Source organism: Lates calcarifer, linkage group LG20 (genome assembly GCF_001640805.2).
Source record: "Lates calcarifer isolate ASB-BC8 linkage group LG20, TLL_Latcal_v3, whole genome shotgun sequence".
NCBI classification, from domain to species: domain Eukaryota; kingdom Metazoa; phylum Chordata; class Actinopteri; family Centropomidae; genus Lates; species Lates calcarifer.
This window is the reverse complement of record NC_066852.1, coordinates 21,099,987-21,124,824: the sequence shown is the minus strand read 5'-3', so window position 1 is coordinate 21,124,824 and position 24,838 is coordinate 21,099,987. Positions and strand designations below refer to the sequence as shown.

The 24,838-nt window shown below is 42.0% G+C and overlaps 1 protein-coding gene across 3 annotated transcripts; it reads left to right on the top strand.

Moving 5' to 3' along the window:
• Positions 1-1,194: 1,194 nt before the first annotated feature.
• ssh2b (slingshot protein phosphatase 2b) lies at positions 1,195-24,207 on the top strand. Of its 3 annotated transcripts, none has more exons than XM_018691529.2 (15): positions 1,195-1,463; positions 6,456-6,499; positions 16,382-16,494; positions 16,589-16,653; positions 16,744-16,865; positions 16,958-17,023; positions 17,138-17,203; positions 17,377-17,571; positions 17,801-17,894; positions 18,128-18,256; positions 18,629-18,675; positions 18,912-19,058; positions 19,190-19,390; positions 19,653-20,709; positions 21,238-24,207. In XM_018691529.2, exons 1-15 carry the CDS (start codon positions 1,401-1,403, stop codon positions 22,558-22,560), a joined length of 3,732 nt encoding a protein of 1,243 aa, XP_018547045.1. In that variant the 5' UTR covers positions 1,195-1,400; the 3' UTR covers positions 22,561-24,207. The 3 variants fall into 3 exon arrangements, with proteins under 3 accessions (XP_018547045.1, XP_050934730.1, XP_018547044.1); XM_051078773.1 differs by lacking the exons at positions 1,195-1,463; positions 6,456-6,499 and adding an exon at positions 12,930-13,951 and having other exon boundaries at positions 21,238-22,533; positions 22,729-24,207; XM_018691528.2 differs by lacking the exons at positions 1,195-1,463; positions 6,456-6,499 and adding an exon at positions 12,932-13,951.
• Positions 24,208-24,838: the final 631 nt, after the last annotated feature.

The window sequence follows — 24,838 nt, the reverse complement described above, 5'->3', positions numbered from 1 at the left end:
GTGAAGGAACCAAAGGAATAAAACATTACTGACCACATAGTGAATGATTTTAATTATCATGTATTGTTTCAGCCTGGCTCCAGACCTTTAACCTTTGTTGCCTACGTCTGTGATTTATGGAATTTCAATCTGATTATAGTACTATTTATATGTAGGAGGAAACAGGATAAGAAACCAGGTTGGGCGAGTTGTAATGACAGTGGTAGTGCTGGTGTGTTGTGTATCTGTACATACCAGCAGGCAGTGGTGTCCGGGCTGTGTTACGTGTTCTGATGACACACTCTTCATATTTGAGTGTGTGGTTTGTGAGAGGGTATGGTTGCTGCTATCCTTGACCTGTGCCCCCAGGTGGTGAAGATAACAGTGTAGCAGTACAGGTTTGGGCAGGCAGGCTACACCTCAGGTGTCATGCAATATCATCATTTTACACCAACATTTCAGCACTACACCCACTTCATCGAACCTCACTGGCTATATGTACAGTATATACACAAAAGATCACACGACTCTTGTCTGACAACCTATAGGAAGGCAGGCCTCTGTTTTTATTTTCTGAACTACAGCCTTAAGTTGGAGCATGTAGGTTTAGTTTAGATAAAAACTCTAAACCAATACATGAAAATACAACTAAGCACACTCTGTTTGGATATTGTACAGTAAATCTAAGGATAACCTACACATTATATATTCTCATGTTTTTATTTGAATGAATGGTTTTTCCCACTCGGCTGCTTGCAATTAGAGTTTAAACCATATGATATGAACCTGGCATGAAGACTCTAATCAGCTGAACTATGGGTAATGTAACAGGTGGATTATGAGACAATGGGCCCCTGGGAACAGACATGTATAGCTGTTTTGTGTCTCTGTTTTGAGTTTGGAGTCTCTTTATAGTCCTCGCACTTTTATTTGCGATTGTTTCTACTTTTGCATCTGTATGTGGTCATTTTGCATCTTTTCGTGGTTACCTGACTGACTCTCCAACAGGACATGTATCCTAACTTTAAGAAAGTAAGGTTGCAGAGTGTCCCTTTAAGAGCTTATGTTTCTGAATAGAGCTAGCTCTTTACCTGACAAGATTCATAATTTATTCATCTTTTAATATAATTCAACTTCACACAGTAGCAGCAGGCTTATTGTTTCACAGCTGCTTTGTTTATGTCCAGCACACATATGGTTAATCGGGATTGACAAACTCAGGGTAGTTGCGCATGCGCATCAGGCGCTGACAGAGGAAACAGCCGGGGAGTAGTCAAACAGTCTACGATCAGAGAGAAAGAGAGAGGGGAAACGAGAGAAGACCAACATCCCGGGTTCAACTGGGTTTTCTCCCCCTCCAAACAATTATGCTCGTCTCGCCGGTGTCGCTTTCCCTCAGGTGTCCGCTTCCCAGTCGCTGAATGGCGCTGGTTACCGTGCAGCGTTCACCGACCCCCAGCACCAGCTCCAGCCCTTGCGTTTCGGTAAGAGCCGCCTTTATTGAGCCCTCCTCCACCACCGCCGCCGCCGCCGCCGCCGCCACCAAACCTAAATCTCCTTGCTGTTGAAAGCGATTTGAGGCTTCATTTCCGCTGTCTTTTTTATCGGCTGCTGACTGTCATAAAGTGCCTTGCCTTTGTACTTCTGCGCATGCGTGAAATATAGCTGCTCATCATTTTTCAGCTGTAGTACCAAGAGTCGCTGCCAACTTAACCTGCTTCAAAATGTGTTGTTTCTGCCGTTTGAAAGCTCTGTATCGTTAGCAGGGTTAGCTTAGGAGAAAAGGACAGTTTCCTTGACTGTTTTTATTGTACTCCACTGTTGACATGGTTCCTGTATGCACATTTCCGCCAGTTCAAAGATTCAGTGCTTTACACTGAAGAGAAACTCCAAACATCCTTCGATAGTGTGGTGATTTTTTTGTTTGTTTGTTTTTGCTGTTCATTTGTGTGTCAGCAAATTGTACTCCCAGCTGTCTATGTGTGCTTAGTTACAGTGTTAACCAGCAGAGTAGTGTAAACCAAGAAATATTCCATGCACTTCCGCTCATAATAAGTGCCTTGTGACACGCATGAATGCAGGTATTTGCTCTTGCATTATTGTTGTGTGCTGTCTTGGATTGTAAACAAGGTTATGGACGTGTCTTTATCTTTCTCTGTCTCCTCCTCAGACTGTCTCTTGGTTCTTGTCTGTGTGTTTCTCTACCTGTCTGCCTCTCTCTTCCTGTCTCTTCGTCTGTGTCCGCTTGAGTGAGTGTTATGTGTGCGTGTGTAATGTGGGGACATAAATCTGTTCACAGTGTCATTGTGGGGACTTGACAGTCCCGTCTACATAGTCTATTCATCCAAAATCAGTACATTGTAGGGTGAGGACAAGGTTCTAAGGTTTTACTGGGGGCTAGGTGTGGAGTGGTCATAGTTATAGTGCTGGGAACAGTATTTTTTTCAATAATTATCAATATATACATTTAACACCATTAATGAAGAGGGAAACATGTTCAGCATGTTTGTTAGACCTCTGGGTTGAACACACTATATTTTGGTGAGTAAAACTAAATATAAACTCCACAGGGCACCTTTTTAATTTAAAGTTCAAGGGGTATGTTCAGTTTAAGGTTGAATTTAAAAAAAATCAAATGAAGGTTTGTTGTCATTTATTTTTTTTATCAATAACTTGATACGCTGCGCAGCCAACATGGTGTAACATTTTCGCCTCAACAAGGCAAGAGCAACAAAGCATCACACAAAAGATTAACATGTTATGCTACAGATATACAGTTCAGTTTCCTTTTATGGGCCATTTAAGCTCTTATAATGTAGGCTAATGACTGACAAAACAGACTTAAGTGACTGCTGCTTGGGTACGAAAAAATATTCATAACTTCATAACTTGCATGAGTGCTGTTGCGTGGGGCAGTCTTTGTTGTTTTGTTGTGTTTCCCATATTTGTCTGTACAGGTCGCCTGCATAGCTTGTAACGGATATCACTCTGCTGTTTATCCAGCTTTAGAAATCCAAGCCATTTCCAAATCAAAGATGTTGTGTGACCTCTCCTCACCACAATTTCCTCATCTTGTGCGGACTTCTGAGTCTCCTCATGGTCACTTGTTTTTATGTTTCCAACAATGTGTGTTTTTCCTCTCCTTGTTATCTTATCAGTTTATCATCGGTTTTACCAATTGTTTTCATGATAGAGACTGGTTTATCGCCCAGCCCCATGGTTAGGGTGAGGGTAAGTCTCCAGGAAATGATTATAAGTCAGTGAAATGTCTTCTCAAGTGATGGAAAAAACAAGTGTGTGCGTGTGTTCACTGAAGGCGAGGTAGGAGTGTGCCCATGCAAAGCAAAGGAGTTGGTGGTTTTCCTGTCACTATTCTCTCTGCTCGTCTTGTTTTTACAGAAGTAGGGAACTCCACCAGACAGTCAGCCAGAGAGTGAGGAAGTGATACACAGTGCAAGTTTATGCTCTGTGTCCCATTCAAATGTCGCTCTCTGTCTGGTTTACACATTTTCATGCATTTCCTGCGTTAGTTGCAGTATGCTGTGTGTGTTGTTGACAAAAAGTGTGCTAGGTCAGAGAGGAGCAGTCAGTGTGATATTGTGTGACAAATGTCGATATGCTTTGATTCCCCGTGCTGGTTTATGTTTTTGAAAAAACACTGTCACCATCTTTCCAGAAATGCATCTTAGTTTTTACTAAGAATGTCAGTCACAGAATCTTGGTATTGTGTCCTTGAGAGGGACCCTGTCCTTCACACCTTTTGTAGTCTTAGTAGAGTAAAACAGGTTCTTTAAGTATAATAATAACTGCCTTACTAGGTGTTTTTTTCTTCTGACCGTCACCCAGAATGACTCAAAAATACACGCAAGAGTAGATTAAACAAGAATTTACAGATTGTAACATCGAGCAACCCGTGTTAGAGATGTGATAGTGAGCCAGGGAGTCTTTCATCACATCAGGAGTATGAGCTGTAAAAGTAGAGGAAGAAGATATGCATATGTGTAATTTAGCAAGGTGAGGCAGGTTGGGGTGGTGAATGATGTGAAGCGTTTTCTTGTGGAAATATGCTTTCATGTTGCAACCCGCACACACAAACAGTGATAACACATTGCACAGACATATGTCTGGTTTCCTGTGTCTTGCTGTCATGTGATGTGTATGAGTGTGTGTGCGTGTGGTGTCTCATGTAAAGTTTTGCATGAGATGTCTGCTGGCTGTTTTTTTCCCTCCACCATATTTACTTGAACCTTATGTTGAACTCGTCCTGACTCACTGCTGTGTGTCTGCTTCATAATTAGGCTGATTGTAATGAAAACACACATACTGGGCACACTCGGACACATTCATTTAGCCTTTAGGGGAGAAGCCTTTATTAGTTTTATCTTGGGGACTATAGATGCTGTACCTTGTGACTCTCAGTGCAGCACAGACGTGTCTCCAGTCCTGCAGAACCCTGCCCGCTCTGCACGTTCAGACTAAACATTTCCATAAGCTTTGGAAAAATCCTCTCACATTTTCATATATGCAAAACTTGTGTGTTTCCCATCTAAACAAAGGCTGGGTTATATGTCACAGTCTAGGGCACATCAACATGGACCAACGGCCGTAATATAACAAAAAAAAAAATCACTATGTAGTTTACAAATTAAATAACAGAGAGATTTGATGTACACATTCACATATACAATCAGGTTTTTTGTATTTATTTGAAACTTACTTACTCATTACAGTTGTAATTCACCATGAAGTGCAACATACCTCAATATATCTGAGGCATTTAAAAGTTATTGTCTTCAAGAGACCTTCTGAATACACAACTGCCCAGTATTTGGTGCTAAACAGGTTGCAGTCAGACTCGGTTCAGTGTGGTTCCAGCGTCACATACTTTACACGAGGTGTTCAACAGTCCACAGGATCTGTTTTAAATATTTCTTGTGCTATTGACTCTGAGAGCCCACAACGGACACCTGCTTTGGATACCGTGGCTGAGAGAGAGGGTGAGGACGTCCCATTGCACGTGTTACACTGAACTGGATCTGCAACAGTGTCACAAGATCCAGCAGTAAATTCTGGCATCCAGAGCCTTCCCTGTTTTTCTTCAGCAATACCTAGACCAAGACCTACTACTAGGTCTTTACTGCCTTACACTTACACTGGAAATGAAATGCACTGATACATTGTGCGTAATTTGCATTGGCTGTATCAAGCATCATCGTCCTTTTACAGATAATTAAAAATACTGTGATATGATTTTTCATCTGTATGTCTTCTGTCAGAGCAAACACAGTGAGCAAGCCCTGCATGAGTTCATCTCATTGTCTGTGTCCTATCATCAACCTGTAATCCATTTCTTCCATCTATGAAGCTGTTAGTGGTTTTGTAATGTTATTAAAGCTAGTTAAGCCTACATACAGTGTAAACATGATAAGTAGCAGGCATTAAAAGATAAGTGCCAGGTGTTTATCTGACACTAATCCTCAGCCTTCCCTTTCAGCAAAGTGTAATATTACACAATTTGCTGATTTATGGTTTTTCTGTTTGTTTCTCTTCCTTGTGAACTTGCTTGTTTTTGTGTGTGGATATGTTATTCTCTGACTGGCCACACCTTAAAAACAGACTGAGGTCATTTTCCTGGAGAGTGTGTAAATTGAGTTGAAGCTGAACTCTGCTCTCCCTGCTGTCTCTCTGCACTGAATGCTGGGTTTGGATGCTACTTGCACTTGTAGTGTGTGTGCGTGTGTGAATATTGAAATAAACAAGATACTCTTTGTTTTATCCAACAAAGGACAGTGAGATTTAATTCCTCTACATTTTCCCCCAGTACTTGTTTGGTTTGAAGGTGGCCTTTAACTTAGATAAAATAGTACTTTTGTCAAACAAGTTACAGAATCTGTTACAGAGCATCATAAACTTTACTGAATATTGCAAGACCGAAATTATGCTCGCAATCACTTATTATTATTCACAATTTGGACTTTATCAACATTACTGGTATATTATTTTTAATTTTACTGTATACAGTCTCAAATATTCCTGACGTAGCAAACAAAAAGAGTTAAAAAGAAGAGGAATGCTTTCACATTGCTGATAAGGGCTAGTCTGTTGTCTTTTAATGCAATAATACTGTGCTATATAATTAGGTGATCATATTAATCATAAAAACAAACTCTAATTTAGATCTTTCACAAACGACCTCTGATCACAGACTGTGCAGGCTGTGGTTGAGATTTTGCATGTATGCAAATCACAGAGCTGCAACAAATTACTTTATCTTTATTCAGTAATAATAATTCTTGAGTAATTGATTTGTTTGGGCCATAAAACATCAGAAAAATACCCATCACAATATCACAGAATAACAGTTAAATTGTCTTGTTGTTGGTAAATGTATATTGTGTCTCTGTCTCTCTCTAGTTGTTGTATGTGTTGTTCTGAACTTCTGCATCATTAAATGTAATTTTCTCTCATCTCTCCAGGAGTCCGGTAGTGGGGAGGATGACCGCCGCTCTCAGCCGAGGAGGTAAGCTACTGACCGATACGGTGCAGAATTGCCTGCTCCGTCTCAAAGTGTTATCATCTTTCCCCTCTGTGTCCTCACCCAAAATTAAAACACAGGACCTGTTATTTACATTTACTCATTTGGCAGAAGTTTTTATCCAAAGTGGCATGCAAGTGAGGGACAACACTCAAGCTTCAATACAGTAGGAGATGTTGGAGTAAGCATATAGAACTAAATCTGTGCAGTTTAGCATGTTAGTGTAAAGAGTTGGAAGAGGAGTTGCTCTCAGAAGAGATGATTCTTGCAGAAATTCTTGAAGATAGAGAGGAACGCCCCTGCTCTGATAGGACTTTGTTGCTGGTTCCACCATCAGGGGAACCACAAATGAGAACAGTCTGGACTGAGATTGCCTTGCGTGTAGGGATGGCAGTGCCAGACAATGTTCCTTGGAGGAATGCAGTGACTGACAGGGAGCATAAGCCTGTATGATTGAGTTCAAGTAGACGGGTGCAGGCTCAGAAGTGACTCTGCAGGCAAGCATTAGTGACTTGAATTTGATTCGGGCGGCCGGGAGTGGCTTGTGTGGCTGCAGCTGACCCCTGACCTGACCTGATGTGACTTGAAACAGGAAGTAGGCATCACCTGAAGACACATGTCATGATAAATCACTGCATATGTTAGAGCCTGCAGGACTTTTACTGCAGTTATAACTTGACAAAGAGCTGCTGTGGTATTGTAGTGTCGCACTCCTGTGTCGTCCCATGTTGCCTCGGGCATTGAACTGGAATGGGGGATCTGGTTTATCCTGTTTCACACGACCACAACTGGTTATAGTCCATGAGCAATAAGCAATTTCCTTCCACTGCCTACTGTGTTTATTTGTTCTAGATTCTTGTGATACCAGTGAACCTTAACTGCAGTAACAATCTTACTTTCCCCTTTGTTTTATTTAGTCCTTTTGATAACAGATGAAATCCCGACATCCTCTCGTGTATGAGATAATCAACTGTGATTTGCTGACTGTCCATTAGAGGGCAGAGGGCTCCCTGTGAGTCAGCTCTGGGTATGTGGGTCAGGGGAGCTGCAGTGCTGATCCAGGGGCTGATTGGAAGCCACTCCCAAAGTCAGAGTGCCTCTGTGTTTGTCTGGTCACTGGAGCTCTGTGCCATCCAACTGAGAGGACTGTCTGTATTTGTGCAGCTGGGAGTGAAATCTATATTCACATAGCAGGGCTGTGTGTGTGTGTGTGTGTGTGTGTGTGTGTGTGTGTGTGTGCGCGTGCGTGCGTGTGTGTGCAGAGATAGGATCAGCTGTCATTTTGATTTACAGTATTTTGTAAACTAATATTATTTTCAATATCCTGTTTTGAAGTCTTAAGATAATTTGACCTTTGACCTTAATGCTCTCCTTTCACACGCCCACATATGTTTGGCTAAATGTGACATTTTCAGTGGATCATGGGTCCTCTGATGCTTGATTTGACCGCATGCTGTGACACTCAGTTATGGAATATGTTACACTATGACCTTGTTACTCATATGGACATGCTGTTACATTTTGTGGAAGGAGCACATGCCCATATATGAATATCAAGTTCCTGGTAAGGAGCTGAGCCCTGTCTCAAAAACATCTGTAAACTTGTTTGAATTGCTTCTATATCAATGTGGATCTGTGTATATCATACTGGATTATACTGGGCTGCAGAGGCCAGGATATATTGTAATCTGTTTCTCATCTGCATGTTGTAGTTTTGTTGTTAAGACTGCTTCATGTACCACTGATTGTATTTGCTGTCTGTGTGCTGCTAGTCAGTCTTATTGCCCTGGGTAGTGACTCACTACTTTTCTAATATGCACCTTGACTTAAAGACCATACCCAGTAGGTTACTGGCATTCTCATTCACCTAACCAGATAGTTGTTTATACACACCAATCTATAAACAAGACATCCAAAGTGCGACCCCTCATACTTTGCCAGTTTTACTGTTGCCACCAACAATGCACAGAAAGTCGTGAATTTCAGCTTTATTCCTCACAATCAGAGCGCAAATCTTATTTGTTCAACAGATTGTCAAGGGCCATCACCATCTAATAATATGGAAGCATCACAAGAGAAAAGTACTTACATCTTATCTAAGAAAATAGTCGTGTGTTTGTTGTGGAGCAATCGTCTGACCCAATAAACTTCACAATTCCTGATTTCATACATAGCTTGTAAGCCATTAGTTAGCTGTATGGACAAAAACACTGTATCTGCAGATGATGTTCTACAGAAAAGGTATGAAAAAGGTTATGATGTGTAGCAGTAAATCAGCCTGTGCCAGTTATGGTAGTTATTTTTGAACCAGGATCAATGTAATTAATAATGAGCTCTCTCAGTTTTTATCTTCAGTCTCATGTATTGTTTTTGATGTTACAGTGAGATGGAAGTTAGTATCTCTAGCTTCTGTGTTGTGCTGTACTTCAGAGTGAAACACAACATGTCTACAGGGTTCAATCAAATAAGATCCTACAGATGTGATAAGACTACTCAAAAGGGACTGGGGTAGTGAATATAGCGTGCTAGAGAGCTGTGGAAAGATGTAAATGACTGTTCACTAATCATCCCAAATCACATCTGATTGCATTACGTTTATGTAGCCACCCCCAAATTCATAAGTTCTCAGATGTATTTTTATATTATACAGGAAGAGCAAAGATTAAAAAAAGTTTTTACACACATATTTAACATATAGCGAGAGATCAAATCAGAACAATTAACAGAGACACGGTATAAGAACTTGACTGTGTCATAAGGTTCAACCAGCAGCATAGTGTATTTACATCCTAATGATCTAAGTTGTGTTGGGAGAGAGGCAAAATATTTCAATAAAAGTGAGCCTGCACACTCCTGCATTAAAAATCTTGGTAGCAGGTTGTTCATTTTCACCCACACTGCTGACGTCTGTGAGGCTGCCTGTGGTGCTGTTGAAGACAGCAGCTACGGCAGAGCTCATCACTGACACAGGTAGCAATATTCATTCAGACTCGAATGAGGCCTTAGTGATGCAGTGTGTCTGTCTGCGTAAGCGGGGCCCACTGCAGTCCTGCTGATTAAAGTCACTGACATCAGCAGGATAGTGACATCAACCAGAGCAGCAACGTCACTGGAGGACCTACAGAGAGGAAATCAGAGGGAGAAAGAGGAATTTAATACGGCCCTAAATTTTTTTAGAATCTCTATAAATCTTTAGTCAGATAGAAAAACTCTGTCCAGTCACAGCAAGAAGGTTGTGGCTTTGCACCTTCTGGTTGGCTATATTTTTGCATGGAGTTTGCCTGTTCTCCTCGTGTTTGGTGCTTGGTGCTCCTGCAGTCCAAAATCATGCAGGTTAGGTTTTGGTGACTGTATATTGCCTGTAGGTGTGACTGTGTACGTGAAAGGTTGTCCTGTGATTGACTGTCCAGGGTGTGCCCTGCCTCTTGCTCAAAGTCAGCTGGGACAGCCTCCCACTGTGTGTGTGTGCTTTAAATCAATAGGTATGGGAAATACTGAATAGCCTTGGATGTACTGTATAATATATGTGGTGTGATCACTAAGGTGACTACCTGTGTGTTTGTATACCTGGAGACATAAGAGCAACAGAGGAGTGTCCGGTGTCTGTCTGCTTGTAACAACCACATGCTGGCCTCCGCTGCTTCTCATTGGATGGTGTGAATTTCAGCAGAGAAATGAGAGAACAGTAAGATGGAACTTGAGAGATGGGTCCAAAAACACACACATAAACATGTCAGTTGCTGAGAGCCCTTGGGCTACTGGATAGGATTTTGGCCCACGAGGGTTCTTGGCCAGGCCAGCCATGTTTTTACAGAAGATGTGGGTCATCCTGTGTCAAATCAGACAGTCCAGTCCAGGAAGGAGGTTGCAGCTTCTGTTGCAGATTCTGTTCAGAATTTGTCTATATAATGTTTGGGTCCCAAAACCAAGGCCAGTAAAATATTTTTGTTCAACTGAATTTTTTATTTTTTACCACCTAAAAACACTTCAGCTGGGAAGCCATGTTTAGACATTAATATTTTGTATTAAGTATTATTCCTAGCCTCACCAAACTTTGTAGGATGTAAGAGAAACATGTCCTCAGTATGACTGAACCATTAAAAGTTTGAACTGTGTACCTATTGATGTTCTATAAGGCCAGGGATTTGGGAAAAAGCTCTAAATAAGAGTGCTACTGTGTAAATCCCATTTTTTGCACCCACATGATATCAGTCTTTTTTTTTTCTTCAAGTACAATCTCATGTAGGAATTTTGCACTTTTTCAAGGGCCTTATGAAATAAAATGGCATGCAGTAAAGGCTTTTAATGTTTTTTGCAAGCAAAATGCATTTGTTTTCCATCCTACAAAGTTTGGGGAGGCTAGGAACAATATTTATAAAGATATAATATCCAAACATGGTTTCCTAGATAATATTGTAAAAAATTAATAATATCAATAAAAACATAGGATTTGAATAGAAACCATTCACAGGCCATAGTATTGGGACCCATTCATGATATAGAGGTATGAAGTCTGAGACGGTGCTGCTACAACCTTAGAAGATTTTACACAGAATGACCCCTGTAACAAATATTTCCTTAATTGACTAGACCAGATAGGGAGATTGATAGAGATTATGGGGGGTTAATGTGAGAGGAGAGTCTGTCATAGAAGGCGAAAGCAACCTCATGATAAGAAAGGAAAGTTGTGGTGGGAAAGTTCAACAGGAAGTTGAGGTTTTGATTGGGTAACTGTCAGATGAAGCAGCTGTTAACAGTCAGTGAGGGAAGCCTTGTAATCACTATTTAAGTACCATTAATGTAAGCTTTGTCTGCTTTGAACATTAACAGTACGCCTACACCAAACTCTTGACCTATGCTATATATCTCTGTCTCCCTCAGTGTGTCCACTTAATGCCTGACAGTTATACCATCTAATGTATACTTTGATATATTAAACCACCCGTAACTCAGCAGCCTGGTAAATAAACAATCTCCTGCTTGTAAAGATCACAGAGAGGAGGCCAAAGCAATCATGGAACAAATCAACCCACTTCATCTTTCTACTGAATATGTCTTCTGGCTGCTTGATCAAGGAGTATATCAAGCATATTAAGTGTACATACACACTTATGCAATATTTCATAGGACCTAAAAGAAAAACACCAGTGCAGTTGTTGTTTATCTTGTGATTTGCCAGTCAGGTGGTTGCCACACGTTTACCCTCAGTTTGTAATCCATCCTATAAATTGAAACCACGAGGACTCAACAAGCAGTGTAACAGAGTCTAAGGTCAAGTTTCCCCTCAGTTCTTTTTGATTTCTCAATCCTTTTTCCGTTGTTGTTGTTGTTGTTGTGCTGTTGGTGAGAGCAGCAGCACATAGTAGGTGTCAGGTGTCGCTGACTACGGTGAGAATTTTCCCTAAAGGCTACAGTCCTAGAGTTGGTTACACAACTTGGTTGCCCTTCCTCCAGCGGACAGAGGACACAAATGTGATCAGTGTGTGGCCCCCGCTCTCCAGAGGATGTCCCCGTGGGTATGGGGAGTAATTAATGCTTAATCAGGAGAGGTGTTGTCATGGAAGCTATGTTACCAACTGTTGTGTCCACAAGAAGAGAGAGATTTGTCCGTAAAGTCAGGTGCTGTTGACAGAAATGACACTATATATAACCAAAAAACCCTCTCCTGACAAATAAAAGCTGTGCCTTGATATCTGACCAAGTCTTTTTCAATCTTAAGCAAAGGGTTCAGGTGTTGCTCTCTCACTTTATATAGTTTTATTTGAATCAGACTGGAACGCTGTGGTCTGTTGAATAAATTCCACTGATAAAAATGGATAAGATGATTAAATTATATGACAATTGCACAACTCTGCTGAATATTTGAGTTCAAAGGGTCAAGACGGAGTAGAAAAGGAGGAACTAAAAGAGCGTGTCACCAACTGTGACAGAGATTTACTAATAATGAGACTAATATGATCAACCACAGTTTCCTCAAGCAAAAAAGCAAAGTCCTTATTTTTTATAACTGGTATTAAGCAATTCCTTAGACATGCCAAAAACTGTCAGTGATGGAAAATGTATAAAATAGTTCCCAAAGGACACTCTACCATGTCATGTGATCATGTCTCTTTCTCACTCACCATTTCCTACCTGCTTCTTGACTGTGACCAAAGAGAATTTTAGAGAATATTTTTTAAAGCTCACGTCAAAATAGTCAACATCAACTCAGAAATTGTGGATGTAAAACAGACAATGAGTCCCACCACTGAGTCTTGTACACCTGTGTTGTTTTAAGTGCCGTATACTGTGCATTTCATGCTTACTGGACCAGTCCTAAATGCGTTAAATCCAGCCATGGGTATGTGGGCGGTACTTTCTCCAAGGTGTCACATCAGGAGCAGCTGAAAAAAAATATCATCATGAATCATCATCAATTACATTAACACCTTGAAGCTGATGTAATCCATCTTTTAACTAGAGTGGCACTCAGTAGAGTGCATACCTCAGCCAAGGCCAAACAATCCGACACACGTCTGTCGAGCTCTTATCTGCGTATTTACCAGTTTCACCAGAATTTGGAGAGAAGAATGGATTCTTCCCTTGCTCATGCCCCATCCCTCCACCAAGTTTCATGCAAATCAGTTCAGTACTTTTTGTGTTATCCTGCTGACAAATAAACTAATAGACACACTTGAAAACAGAACCTCCTTGGTAAATCATGGAATAATCCAGATCCAATTTACAAAATTAATCATGTAAACATATTCTTATTAGGCATAAAACAGGAATTGTTCCTTTTTTAATTTTTAAAAGAATTTCCCAAACAAAAGCTGTCTCCATTAAAGCCTTAAAGTGTTGTTGAGTATGTTGACACCACCAGCTCTCACTGTGGCACTAATAATCCCTCATACAGCCCTCGACAGATGGTTGCTTTCAACGATTGGACCACGCGTGTCTCCTCCTCCTCCTCAGCGGCAGGATTTACCGCAGCCTGCTGCAGACTGTGAAACACAGACACTGAGCAGATGTTGGGAAGCACCTGCTCATCAACAGCATGTGTTAAATGTGAGAGTATCTTAACCATTTCTGAATATTACGCCTGTATTACTGCGGTCTTCCAAACATTTTACATCGTGTTGACGGATAATTTCCTAAATCCGCGATGTCCATCAAAAGCAAAAAGTGAGACATTCCTTCAGGGGCGTCTGCGTTTTCACCACTGCCCTGTCAGTGCGCAGTGACAGCCCTCCACACCACAACAGAGACTATCGGTTAAACTACAACCCGGTCCCTCTCTGCGCGCCCTGCCACCGCCACCGGAGCAGCGATGCCTCCCGGTGTTGTGACTGCGCCACGGAGCTCGTCAGCCGGCTGCTTCTGCGTCTGCTGCGGGGCGAAGATGAGACCTCATTTCACCGAGAACTCCGTGATCTCTCAGGGGGAAATTTATCAGCTGTAAGTTTTATCGAATGCACTGTGTTCAGAGCCTCGGGCTCTCTGTGCAGCAACATTTTGAGGCTATTGTATTCTCACAGCCTCATTAGTGAGATGTCTAATGCTGGCTCCGAGAGTCTAATTTAGTTAGTATAATATCAGTGAGTGGTTGGACACATTTTTCTGTCTTGAAGCCTTCCTGGAAAAATCCCCCCATACATCCTTTCACTATATAGTTCACACTTTCAATATTTGGTTGCAGTGATCTGGTATGACAAATGCATGTGGTTTTCCCATGATGACATAATAGGAAGGATATGACAGCGGAGTCAGCGGCTGCAGGACAAGGTTTCCTTCCTTTTGCTCCTTGTGAAATGTCTGCCAGAAGCCATACTCATCTGCTCACATGCACTTCCCTCCGCCCACCTTTAGTTTTTTCTTTTTTCATTTTCAGTGTGCCTAAAATGCATATCGAGGGGGCACGACAGAAAGGCACACAGTGTACCTGAGACAGATTGTTCATGAATCAGAGGACGTGATTAATCTTGATAGCCGAACGTCTCCAGAGGACAATCACTGGGAATGACCCTGACATTTATTGGCAATTTATGTGTTTGATCAAGTCAAGGACATAGTTTGTCTGCAGTTGCCCATTATTCACACTCCTTTAAGAGACCTGTCCAGTGTCAGTGTGCATTTAGATGAAAGAGTGTAGACTCTCTTGCTGTTAGTCTCTGTCCTCTCTCATAAGATATAGGACAGAGGCTCTTCTTCCAAAATGTATCTGTCTGTGTTTCTTTATATATCTCTAAATGGCATGTGGGTAGTAGGTGGTTTTCACAAATCCTGTCTAGTTTCGTAATTTACCAGTGCTTCTTATGTGCACAGTCCCTGTTGCTGGGGAGGGTTTCAAGGTTTTTTCACTGGGGGATGATTATGCTTACTGACATTCATGCTATTAAGGCATTATTCAGCATTAAGGAATATGATTTATAGTAAGATGTGTTTAGAAAAAATCAAATCTGTGGATTTCACAAATCTAACATCCAGTTTTTTTGACTTGGGAACATAACTGGACACTTTTAAAACTGCTGTTTTTGAAGCTGGAGTGCCTAATTATCATGTTTGTCATTACTGTAATTACATTCCAGGTTTATCCCCTTTGTCTGTGTCCCTCTCCTCCATCCTCACAGCTGAAGTTGTCTGAATTGGGACTTCCTGTCTCTGATAGTCATTCCTTAGCCTTGGTCTATGTTTATCATTTGCCTCGGTATGTAGTGACAAATATGTATGTATAGATAGGGATCAACTTAATCCCTTTGTTCAACATGAGGTGTAATAGTTGTTGCTACGATGTCGGTCCTGATTCAAAAACAAAATCAAAGGAATGCATTGTACATCTTAAGTCCATTCACAAGTCTATTGTTGAGAGCAGTATCACCAAGTAGCTTAGGTGGAGTTGCCAATTTCATTCCAGGTGGTTGTTCAGTTTCATGCCATACATGCTTAAAGTCTCAGCCAAAGCCAGTTAAGTTGTATTTGCCTCTAGAGTACAAAGATAAAAACTGCAGGTCAGTTTGCTGGTTTTAGAAAGGGGAAGGTTCATGTGAAGAAGAGAAGAAGTTTGTTAAAAGGAACAGTCCCCTCAACCCCCCACCCCTGTAACTCAATATGTCTTTGTCTGTTGTTTATGTCTCTGTCTTTGTTGTGCCTCCTGTCATTTTATGAACATGTCCAGTTCAGTTAAGCCAGCACGTTATTGGAGCCAGCTGGTGTTTGTTGCAGACTGCACGGTCCAAGTGTCCTCAGCTCATAAAAGCACATAAATCTTTCCGTTATTGTTTTGTATATGATGTTTGTACAGGATGTTGTGTGTATTTTCTAAGAAAACATAAGATTATTATTGATACCATCAACTTTTAGATGACAAAATCCCTCTAACTCAGTATTTATGAGATGCTTTTAAGCTGAAATCCCACAACAGCAGCAACAGAACTAGTCCTACATGTCTCCACTGTAGCATTAAAAGGACAAAACATACTATAACTTTAGTTTAGAACTTGTCAGAAAACAGTGAAAAATGTCCATCTTGATTTCCCACAGTGCACAGTAATGCCTTTATATTGCTTGTTTTGTGTGAGCTATGGTCTAAAACTAAGAGATATTGATTGAACTATCACAGAAGATAGAGAAAGACAGAAAATCTTCACATTAGGGAGACCGAGACAGGGGTATGTACTTGAAAAATTATTGAAACAATGAATCAATTATTGAAAGATTTGTAAACACTATACATCTGGAGAAAAATACATCTCTCCCAGGGTTGGGGGTTTATTGAATGTGTCATTTAGTTCTTTAGCATTTACTAGAAGCTGTAAAGCCTTTCCAGGATGTATTTTATTCATTCTCATGGGAAGTCACTCACTTTATTTTTTCTCTCGGTCTGTCCAGCATCAGTGAAAGTTTCCTGACAGTTAAAGGAGCTGCTCTTTTCTTACCTCGAGGAAATGGCTCCTCCCCTTCTTCTGCCTCTCGCTTTTCTCAGCTGCGCAGCAAACATGCAGGTGAGGTAACAGGTCTTCCTCAAGAACAATGAACCGTTTGGCTGCAGTTTGTGACACTAATCAAAGCTGTGTTTTATCGCTCTCATCTTACCAGGAGACATCCAGCAGCACCTGCAAACCATGTTCACTCTCCTCAGACCAGAGGATAACATCAAATTGGTGGGTAACACGAACACAAGCAACAACAACAACAACAAAAAAAGATCAGTCTTGTTGGGTTGACAGTCAACAGTGTTTTTTCTGCTCCAGGCGGTTCGTTTGGAGAGTGCACACCCTCACGTCACCCGCTACATGGTGGTGGTCTCAACCAACGGCCGTCAGGACACGGAGGAGAGCGTGGTGCTGGGAATGGATTTCAGTCCTGTGGATAGGTGAGACAGTAACAAAGCTTATATGTACTTGTCTGTCTGTTTTGATACTGTGTGTAAAGTTGTAACAAGGCGATTCTTTTTCCCTCTCCCAGTTCATGTTCTGTAGGGCTGGTTTTGCCTTTATGGAGCGACACGTTGATTCATCTGGATGGAGATGGGTGAGAAAACTTCCAACGCATCATGCTTTAATTACAGAGCCACACCGGTGTGCTAAGGTGGCTAACAGTATCTTTTTTTGTTCCTCTTTGTGCTCCCTTTCTTCTTGCTCCCAGGGGTTTCAGTGTGTCAACTGATAACAGAGTGCATGTTTTCAAGCCTGTTTCTGTGCAGGCCATGTGGTGAGTCACACACCAGTTAGTAGAAATGGATATCTATATCTTCCTGATATTTTTAGCAAGTGTTTATCTTATGTGGCATTTATTTAAAAGCCTTTTTATGTCGCGATGTCATACTCTTTCCCCTTCATCTCCCGTGTCTCAATCATTTTTCACTCTCGCTCACTCGCTCACAGGTCAGCCCTCCAGTCGCTCCATAAAGCATGCGAGGTGGCTCGTTGTCACAACTACTTCCCAGGCAGCTTGTTCCTCACCTGGGTTAGCTACTATCAGAGCAGGGTCTCCTCCGACCAGGCACGCATCAACGAGTGGAATGCCATGCAGGATGTACAGTCACACCGTGCCGATTCACCCGTCCTCTTCTCTGATGCGTAAGTGTCCAGATCACATGGAATATGTTTTTTCTTTTTTTACTTTTTATTTTCTTCATCCCCTTATTCAATATTTTTTTAGACAGTAGCTGTAGAGACTAACTGTAAAAGTTAATTTTGAGTGTAATACACATAGCTACCACAAAGTTGTTTGTAGTAACAAGGAATATATGGAAATGAATTTGCACTGTTTCAAATATTGGATTTCAATGTCACTGCATTTTTGCAGACCTACAGAAAGAGAGCTGACAGAGCGTCAGATTAAAACCAGTCTGAGGGAGATCATGATGCAGAAAGACCTTGAGAATGTCACCTGCAAAGAGGTGAGTCAGTGCTTCAGATGCTGGATTTGAAGACGCTCCAAACAGATGCACGCATCACTGAAAGTTTTAAAGCATTCGGTCACAGTTTTTGCAACTAATTGGATCCCTCCCAAAGAGGAATAGTTTGAGATCCTTTTAAGTCATCTATATTTAACTTCAGAGAAAATGTAATGCCTGCATTTTTAGATTTAGATTTGCTGTTGCAAGATTTTATCTGTGTGTTTGCTCTGTAGATCCGCACAGAGCTGGAAATGCACATGACATGCAATCTGCGAGAGTTCAAAGAGTTCATCGACAACGAGATGATTGTCATTCTGGGCCAGATGGACAGTCCTACAGAGATCTTTGATCACGTCTTTTTGGTACGTTGACTCACAATACCTCTGCAGTACCATCGATATACTTGGCACCAGTGTTGGTCTCATTACCCAGAAATCAACATGATAAGGAACTGCTAGAACAGCCTAGTCACAAATTAATTAATAACAACAGTCACAAATAGAAAGTCTCTGTTCTTAGATGTGTGATTTACCATCATTTTTAAGTAAAGTGTATGAATGTGTATTGGTTGTACATGAGGCAGTCTGTAGCTCCCAATTTTAAGGTACTTTGTTCTTGTTTGGTTTGGAGTACACATTGTACATCAGGCATGTCCTGCCACAAGATTTTAAGCATTATGAAAAGCTCAGTGGAAGGCTCTGAACAAGTCTGAGGATTGCTTTTGTTTCCTACAGGGATCTGAGTGGAATGCATCCAATTTGGAGGAGTTGCAGAAGAGCGGGTAAGGAGGGGGACAAAAGCAACAAAACCCACTACACAGTACAAGCTTTATTGAAAACAAAGTATTATACTATATGATAACACCGTAACAATCATTATGTTAGAATGTAATTAAATGGACAAAAGACTGAATAATTCTTCAGTCTTTTATCCAAACAGGCTCAGTGTAACAAGTGCACATCCAATCATCTCTCTCATCTTCTTCCATTCTTTCCTCTCATTCATGTCTCATTTCAGGGTTCAGTACATCCTGAATGTAACAAGGGAGATTGATAACTTCTTCCCTGGTGTGTTTGAGTACCACAACATCCGTGTTTACGATGAGGAGGCCACCGACCTGCTTGCCTATTGGAATGACACCTACAAGTTTATATCTAGAGCCAAGTGAGTTTCAGATGGCTGCATATTCTCTGCTTTTTTAGGAGTTAGGTCCTTGAACATGACTCGGTCAGATCATCTGCCTTACAGAAGCAATAGACTGATTTGTGTGCTCGATGCTTTTACATCTACACCAGGAAAGCCGGGTCCAAGTGTCTGGTGCACTGTAAAATGGGTATAAGTCGCTCTGCAGCCACGGTGATTGCTTACGCCATGAAGGAGTACGGCTGGGATTTGAAAAAAGCCTTTGATTATGTCAAGGAGCGTCGAGCTGTGACCAAACCCAACCCGTCTTTTATGAGACAGCTGGAGGAGTATCAGGGCATACTGCTGGCCAGGTACCCACAGAAACACACACACACACGTATATTTCATGTAGACTTCTGGGTGTAGCATGATGGAAACACTGTGTGATTGCTGAGACTAACGGGCACACACAATGAAAAACACTTAAACTGCTTAATCACATTTATTAAAATGATGAAATGAAGTCTAATACATTTACAAATGTAATTAAAGGCATGTATGTGCATAAAGTAAAAAGTTTTTCTTTTTATTATGTAATGTTAATTCCCACTGGTGTGTCACCTTCTCCCACAGCAAGCAGAGGCACAACAAACTGTGGCGTTCTCACTCTGACAGCGACCTGTCCGAGCACCATGAGCCACTGTCTAAATCCTACGCCCAGCCTCACAGCCTGGGTCGCTCTGACCCCCATAACCAGGCCAGTGGCACGCCTGGTCCCTCTGTGAAAGAGCTGCTGGAATCACTGGGAACTTCGGCCAGTGCTGGCAAAGTGTCTCACTCCACTAGCCAGACTGATGCTGGCATCCAGCCCAATCAGCTCAGCTCTTCATCCTTCAAGGGGGTGGCAGCTCTACCGGGTGATGCTGACGCTCCAAGCCTCGAGGCTCCTTCTCATTCTGCTGTCGCCCAGAGCAGCCAGCTGGATCCCCCTTGTCCTGAATCCACAGCTGGCTCTGTGTCTCCGTTATCTCCTCCGCTTTCCAATGGCTTATGTGACGCTGAGGAGCAGCCCCCATCACCACCTCTCTCCCAGCCGAGGGCCGCCACTGTGGTGCCTGAGCCTCAAAAGACAGACATGGTGACTGTTGCACAGAGTGTTTTGGTGGGCCAGCCCCACCCACCTCCATCCCTTCACCACCTCCCCCTCTCCTCTGCTCCGTCCCCGACTCCAGCCTGCATGGATGAGGTTGTCAAGCCACAGGTGTTGTCCTGCCCTCTGCCTGTGACAAAACCAATGTTAGTGTCAGTGCCTGAGCCCATGACAACAGCAAGCACACAATTTGCCGGACCCCAGTGTCTGTCTGCACCAGTGCCTGTCAAAAAAACATACTGTGACCAACAGATGTGTGGCTTGTCTTTGAACGGTTTAGCAGCCCATCCTCCCTCCACTAGTGATTTTATCAGCTATCCCAGTGCCATTCTGCAAGACAATGAGATGTTGTTCGGCCACAGTGCAGATCACATTAACTTTTTCAGTGCCAGGGAAAAGTTCAAGGGAATGAGTCAAGATGGTAAAACTCACTGTGCTGTGGCGCAGCAGTCGCCCCAGCTGAAGAGTTGTGCCAAGGAACAGCAACCACTGCTTCAAGTTGTCTCCACTAGTGAGGGGAAGGAGGATGAGAAAATAAAGGTAAGGCCACTGCTTTTAGCAAAACTTTCCAAAACTGTGCATTTATTTCCATTGCAAATGCCTGGGTTATTGTCAGAGTTTGTGTCACTTAAACCATCTTCAAAGCATCTCTCTGACTCTTTTCAAGCTCTGATGAAGGTCTCAGTTTGGTTGTTGCAGCAGTGATAAGTTTGCAGATGTTGTGGTCTTTTTTTCAAGGTTCTGCTTATGTAAGATGTCCAGTGTAATGCAATATAGACTGTCAAAGTAATTGTCTGTGAAATTTTAAGGGTAGTTGGAAGTGTAGTGAATCCATTGCAGTAAAATTTGGCCTAATCACATTTATTTGTGCCACTAGTTTGGCTTTTGAGTTAGCCTTTTCAGTTCAAGGGCACCACCTGGTGGTATAAAGGTAGAATGCTCCATGCATGATATGTGTCACATCTGAATCTGTTTTACTTTAATGTCTCCTGAAAAACTTATATACTAACATTTTTATTTGACATTTATACAAACTTATCCTTTACATTATCTCTCTTTTCCTCGTAGGAAATGACTGTTCCTGTGCAGGTCACAGGACTGAAACCTACAGTACATGCAGACACTTCATCTCTTGACACTCTTAGCCAACCGGAGCCTCAGGGCCCTCACAACCAGGAAGTGAGGAAGTTGAGGCAGGAAATAGAGGATAGAGATGTTTCATCACAAAAGGAAACTGAGAATGTAAAAGAGGAGGTGAAAAACAAGGAAGAGGAGGAGGTGGCTCCCGCTCGTCTCTACAGCGATTGGACGAGGGGGTCCGTGCGGCGTGTCACGCGCCAGCTGGAGCAAAGAATGAAACAGGAGCACGATACTCCATTGCCCTCGTCATCTCCACCGTCCCTCTCCGGCAGTACCTCCTGCTCTCAGCGGCGTTTGCCCAGCGTACAGGATGCATCAGTTTGCCCGGAGGTGTCAGTAGTTAGCACTGTGCAGGAGGAGCAGGAGGAGGATGATGGGAAGCTTGGACCAGTTAAAAGTGAGAGTGGTGATGTAGTTGAGATGGGGGCACTAGGAAATAATGACAGAAGCACAAAAGGACACAAACTCCAGCCTGCTGATAATAGATTGCTCTCTACCTCTTCTCCTCTCCACCACTTTGGCCAGTCTCCCTTTGCCTCTGTGAACTTCCTGTGTCTGGAGGGCGTGACAGAGTTTGAGTCAGGCACAGACTGGGACTGCTCCACAGAGGGATTCCATAGTGACATTGTCATGAGGGAGACATGGGAGACTTTGTGTGAGCTGGGTGCTTTCCTGCAGCAAGTTAGCGTGGGTGGAGCTTGCAAGACCAGGTGTGTGGACCATGTTTTTGGCCTCAGTGCCAGAACCACTCAGAAGCGAGGCAGCAGCATCCAGAAGAGAGTCAGGGAGGTAGAAGCCAGGATTCGCCAGGCGGGGCTGACCCCTCCATCCTTGATGAAGCGGTCAGCCTCTTTGGCCAAACTGGGTTGTCTGGAGCTGCTCGCCAATGACCTGAGTGAGTGGGAGCTCAGCCGTTCCTCTGTATCTCAGCCCTCAGCACAACCTCCAGTCCACACAATTAACGATGAGTCCAAGAAGCAGCGGGTCCACGATTCTCCTGCCACAGCTGGCCAGCAGCCAGATGTCCCCGGGATCGGTGCGGAGAGACTCTCTGAAGCTGAGGAAACCTCACCTGGAATCTCTCCAGCACCGACTCAGAGCCCACAGGGAGGAAAAGTCGCTAACACTAGCCAAGATTCTCTGCATTCGCCTGGGCCAACACTTATGGCAACAAGGCAGCAATACGGAAGGACTCACCCCCTGAGGCGGCTTAAGAAAAGAACTGTTAGTACCCTTTACCACACCATGTAACCCTCACTGTGTGTCTGTGTGTGTGTGAGAGAGAAACCGTTGATAATGTGCACCTGTGAGAAATGGAGATTCAAGTGCATACGTTGGATTTATTCAGCAAGACAAACCAATGCCTCTTGCCTTAAAGGGTATGTTGAGTAGTTTCTGTGTGTTTTTTTCCCCCTGCAGATCCACCAAGAGCCTCTGTGAAATCTGTGATACGAGATGTTTGTCTCAGTGGAAGATCAGTGACAAGGCTCTGAAGGTTCTGGTTAATTGAAATAAAAAACTCAAAGTTAGATTGGAAGAAGTCTTTTAAAAAGCAGCAGAATCAATCATACAAATGTGTAATGTTAATTTGAGCCTACACATACTTTTTTTTTTTTTTTTTTTTTTTTTTTACATCATTGCTGGTTTCTCCATCATCAACTTGATATTTACTTGATTGCTGTTGGTTGACTGAACAGTTTGACCTGATGTTAGGTGGAATGCCTGTTTTCCTCTTCTTGTGCATTCATGTCTCTTCATCAATATTTGCTAGTTGTGCTGGGTAGCTACCAAGAAAATGACACAGCTGGTCTTCGGATACAATCTGACTAATTAGATTAATCTGCCCAACATCAATTCAGCACTCAAACAGACATCTCAATCTTTCAAAAAGAATAATTTAATCAACTTTGATTCATTTGGCAGATTTACACACAATAACACAAGTCAAAGTCAATTCTGCCATCTTGAGACTGATTTTTATGGATGGGTTGTGCTAGCAGTAGTGCATCTAAACACACAAAAAGCTCAGGTCGAACCACAGGGACCACAGATCAGTGTTTTGTCCCCAAAGAGATGTGTATCCAGAGCTGGTGACGGGAACGTCAGCTGAAAGTGGTTGCATAGCTGTACAACAAATTGCAAAGAGAAGAGGCACGCTGTTTATTTTATGTTTGTTTTGAATACACAATACCTCAGTACGTCTGAACCAAATCTGACCTGCACAAATGTCAGGCTCTGGATTTCCTGAAATGTCTCAATCAGAAACAGTTTCAATTTCACTACTTGATAAACTGAAGTAAACTTGTCTCTCTCATGTCCTCTCACGGTTCTGATGCCACTCAGACTAGATGGTTTTTGTTTGTATGTTTTACTGTGTGGGAGAAAGGTTAGGTTAGGGGACTGGGGTTTTTTGTTATGTTTGGGTTGTAAAGGTCTATGTTGTCAGTGTTGACATTTTAGGAACTGTACATGTTTTTATATCTGGTTTGTGTCGGTGTGTGAGTGTGACTGTGTAGCACAACTTTACCATGTGGGTGTGTACATTCTTCCTTTTTTTTTTTTAATTGATCGTTATTTCTTTTGTACACTTTTTAGGAGTGTGCCTGTGACTGGCAAATGAAGCTTCTCTGCAGCCTATCAGAAATGTCTGTACAGAGAGGTCTGTCATACATGCACTTTACTCCCTTTTTAATTTTAAATGTGGCTTAGTTTTAAGTGGGTTTTTTATGTTTGGTTGCTACTTTTGGGGAGCATGCTTAGGTAGTAGCAGCTGTTGGGTATGTGTGTATATTGTCAAAAACTGACTTTTTTTTTTTAGTTTTCTTTATTTTAAACTATCAGTGTAAATATTCTTTTATATCATGTGCTTCAACTGTGACCATTAAACAATGGAAATGATGTGAGTCTGTGTACAGTTATGTAAGCCTGAGACACTTCTTAACACTGGTTTATCAAAAGATGACAGTATGTGTCGTTTTTAACATTATAGTGAAGATTTTGAAGGTTTTGATTTTTTTCTCTTTAGGATTTGTCTATAAAATACAGTGGAAAATATCCAAAGCAGTTTCCCAGAACATGAGGTGACATCTTCAGATTGATTGTTTTGTTTGACAGTTCACCATCAACAATATTAGTGATAATGGCTTAATTTTATTTTTTATTAAAACTCTCAACAACAATAGTAGTAGTTCTGTTAAACTAATTGATGATGCATCCCCTAGATTTAATCTGTGGAGAGGCAGAGGGCAAGGTTGCCGCACCTCCCTGTACCTTTTTCTATTAGTGGCCCAGCTTTTGGCAGATCATATCAAATCTAGCCCTGTCAAAGTTATGTCTTATAGGTAGAGAAATAATTAGAACTCAGCTGGCAGATGATATCACACTATTCTTACAAAAAGAAAACCAAATTTATGTTGCCATTGAAGTAATCTGGGAGTTCTCAAAGGCCTCTGGGTTGTATTTATACAAACAAATGTGAATTTGTGGCCATTAAGGAGTGCTCTAAATCTGCTCTTTATAATATCCCAAT

Excerpts from the sequence above, each read along its gene's own strand:
- ssh2b (XM_018691528.2), top strand. The coding sequence starts at position 13,824 with ATGCCTCCCGGTGTTGTGACTGCGCCACGGAGCTCGTCAGCCGGCTGC. Across the intron at positions 17,024-17,137 it reads ATTCATCTGGATGGAGATGG|GGGTTTCAGTGTGTCAACTG; the intron begins GTGAGAAAACTT and ends TCTTGCTCCCAG. Across the intron at positions 20,710-21,237 it reads AGGAGGATGAGAAAATAAAG|GAAATGACTGTTCCTGTGCA; the intron begins GTAAGGCCACTG and ends TTTTCCTCGTAG.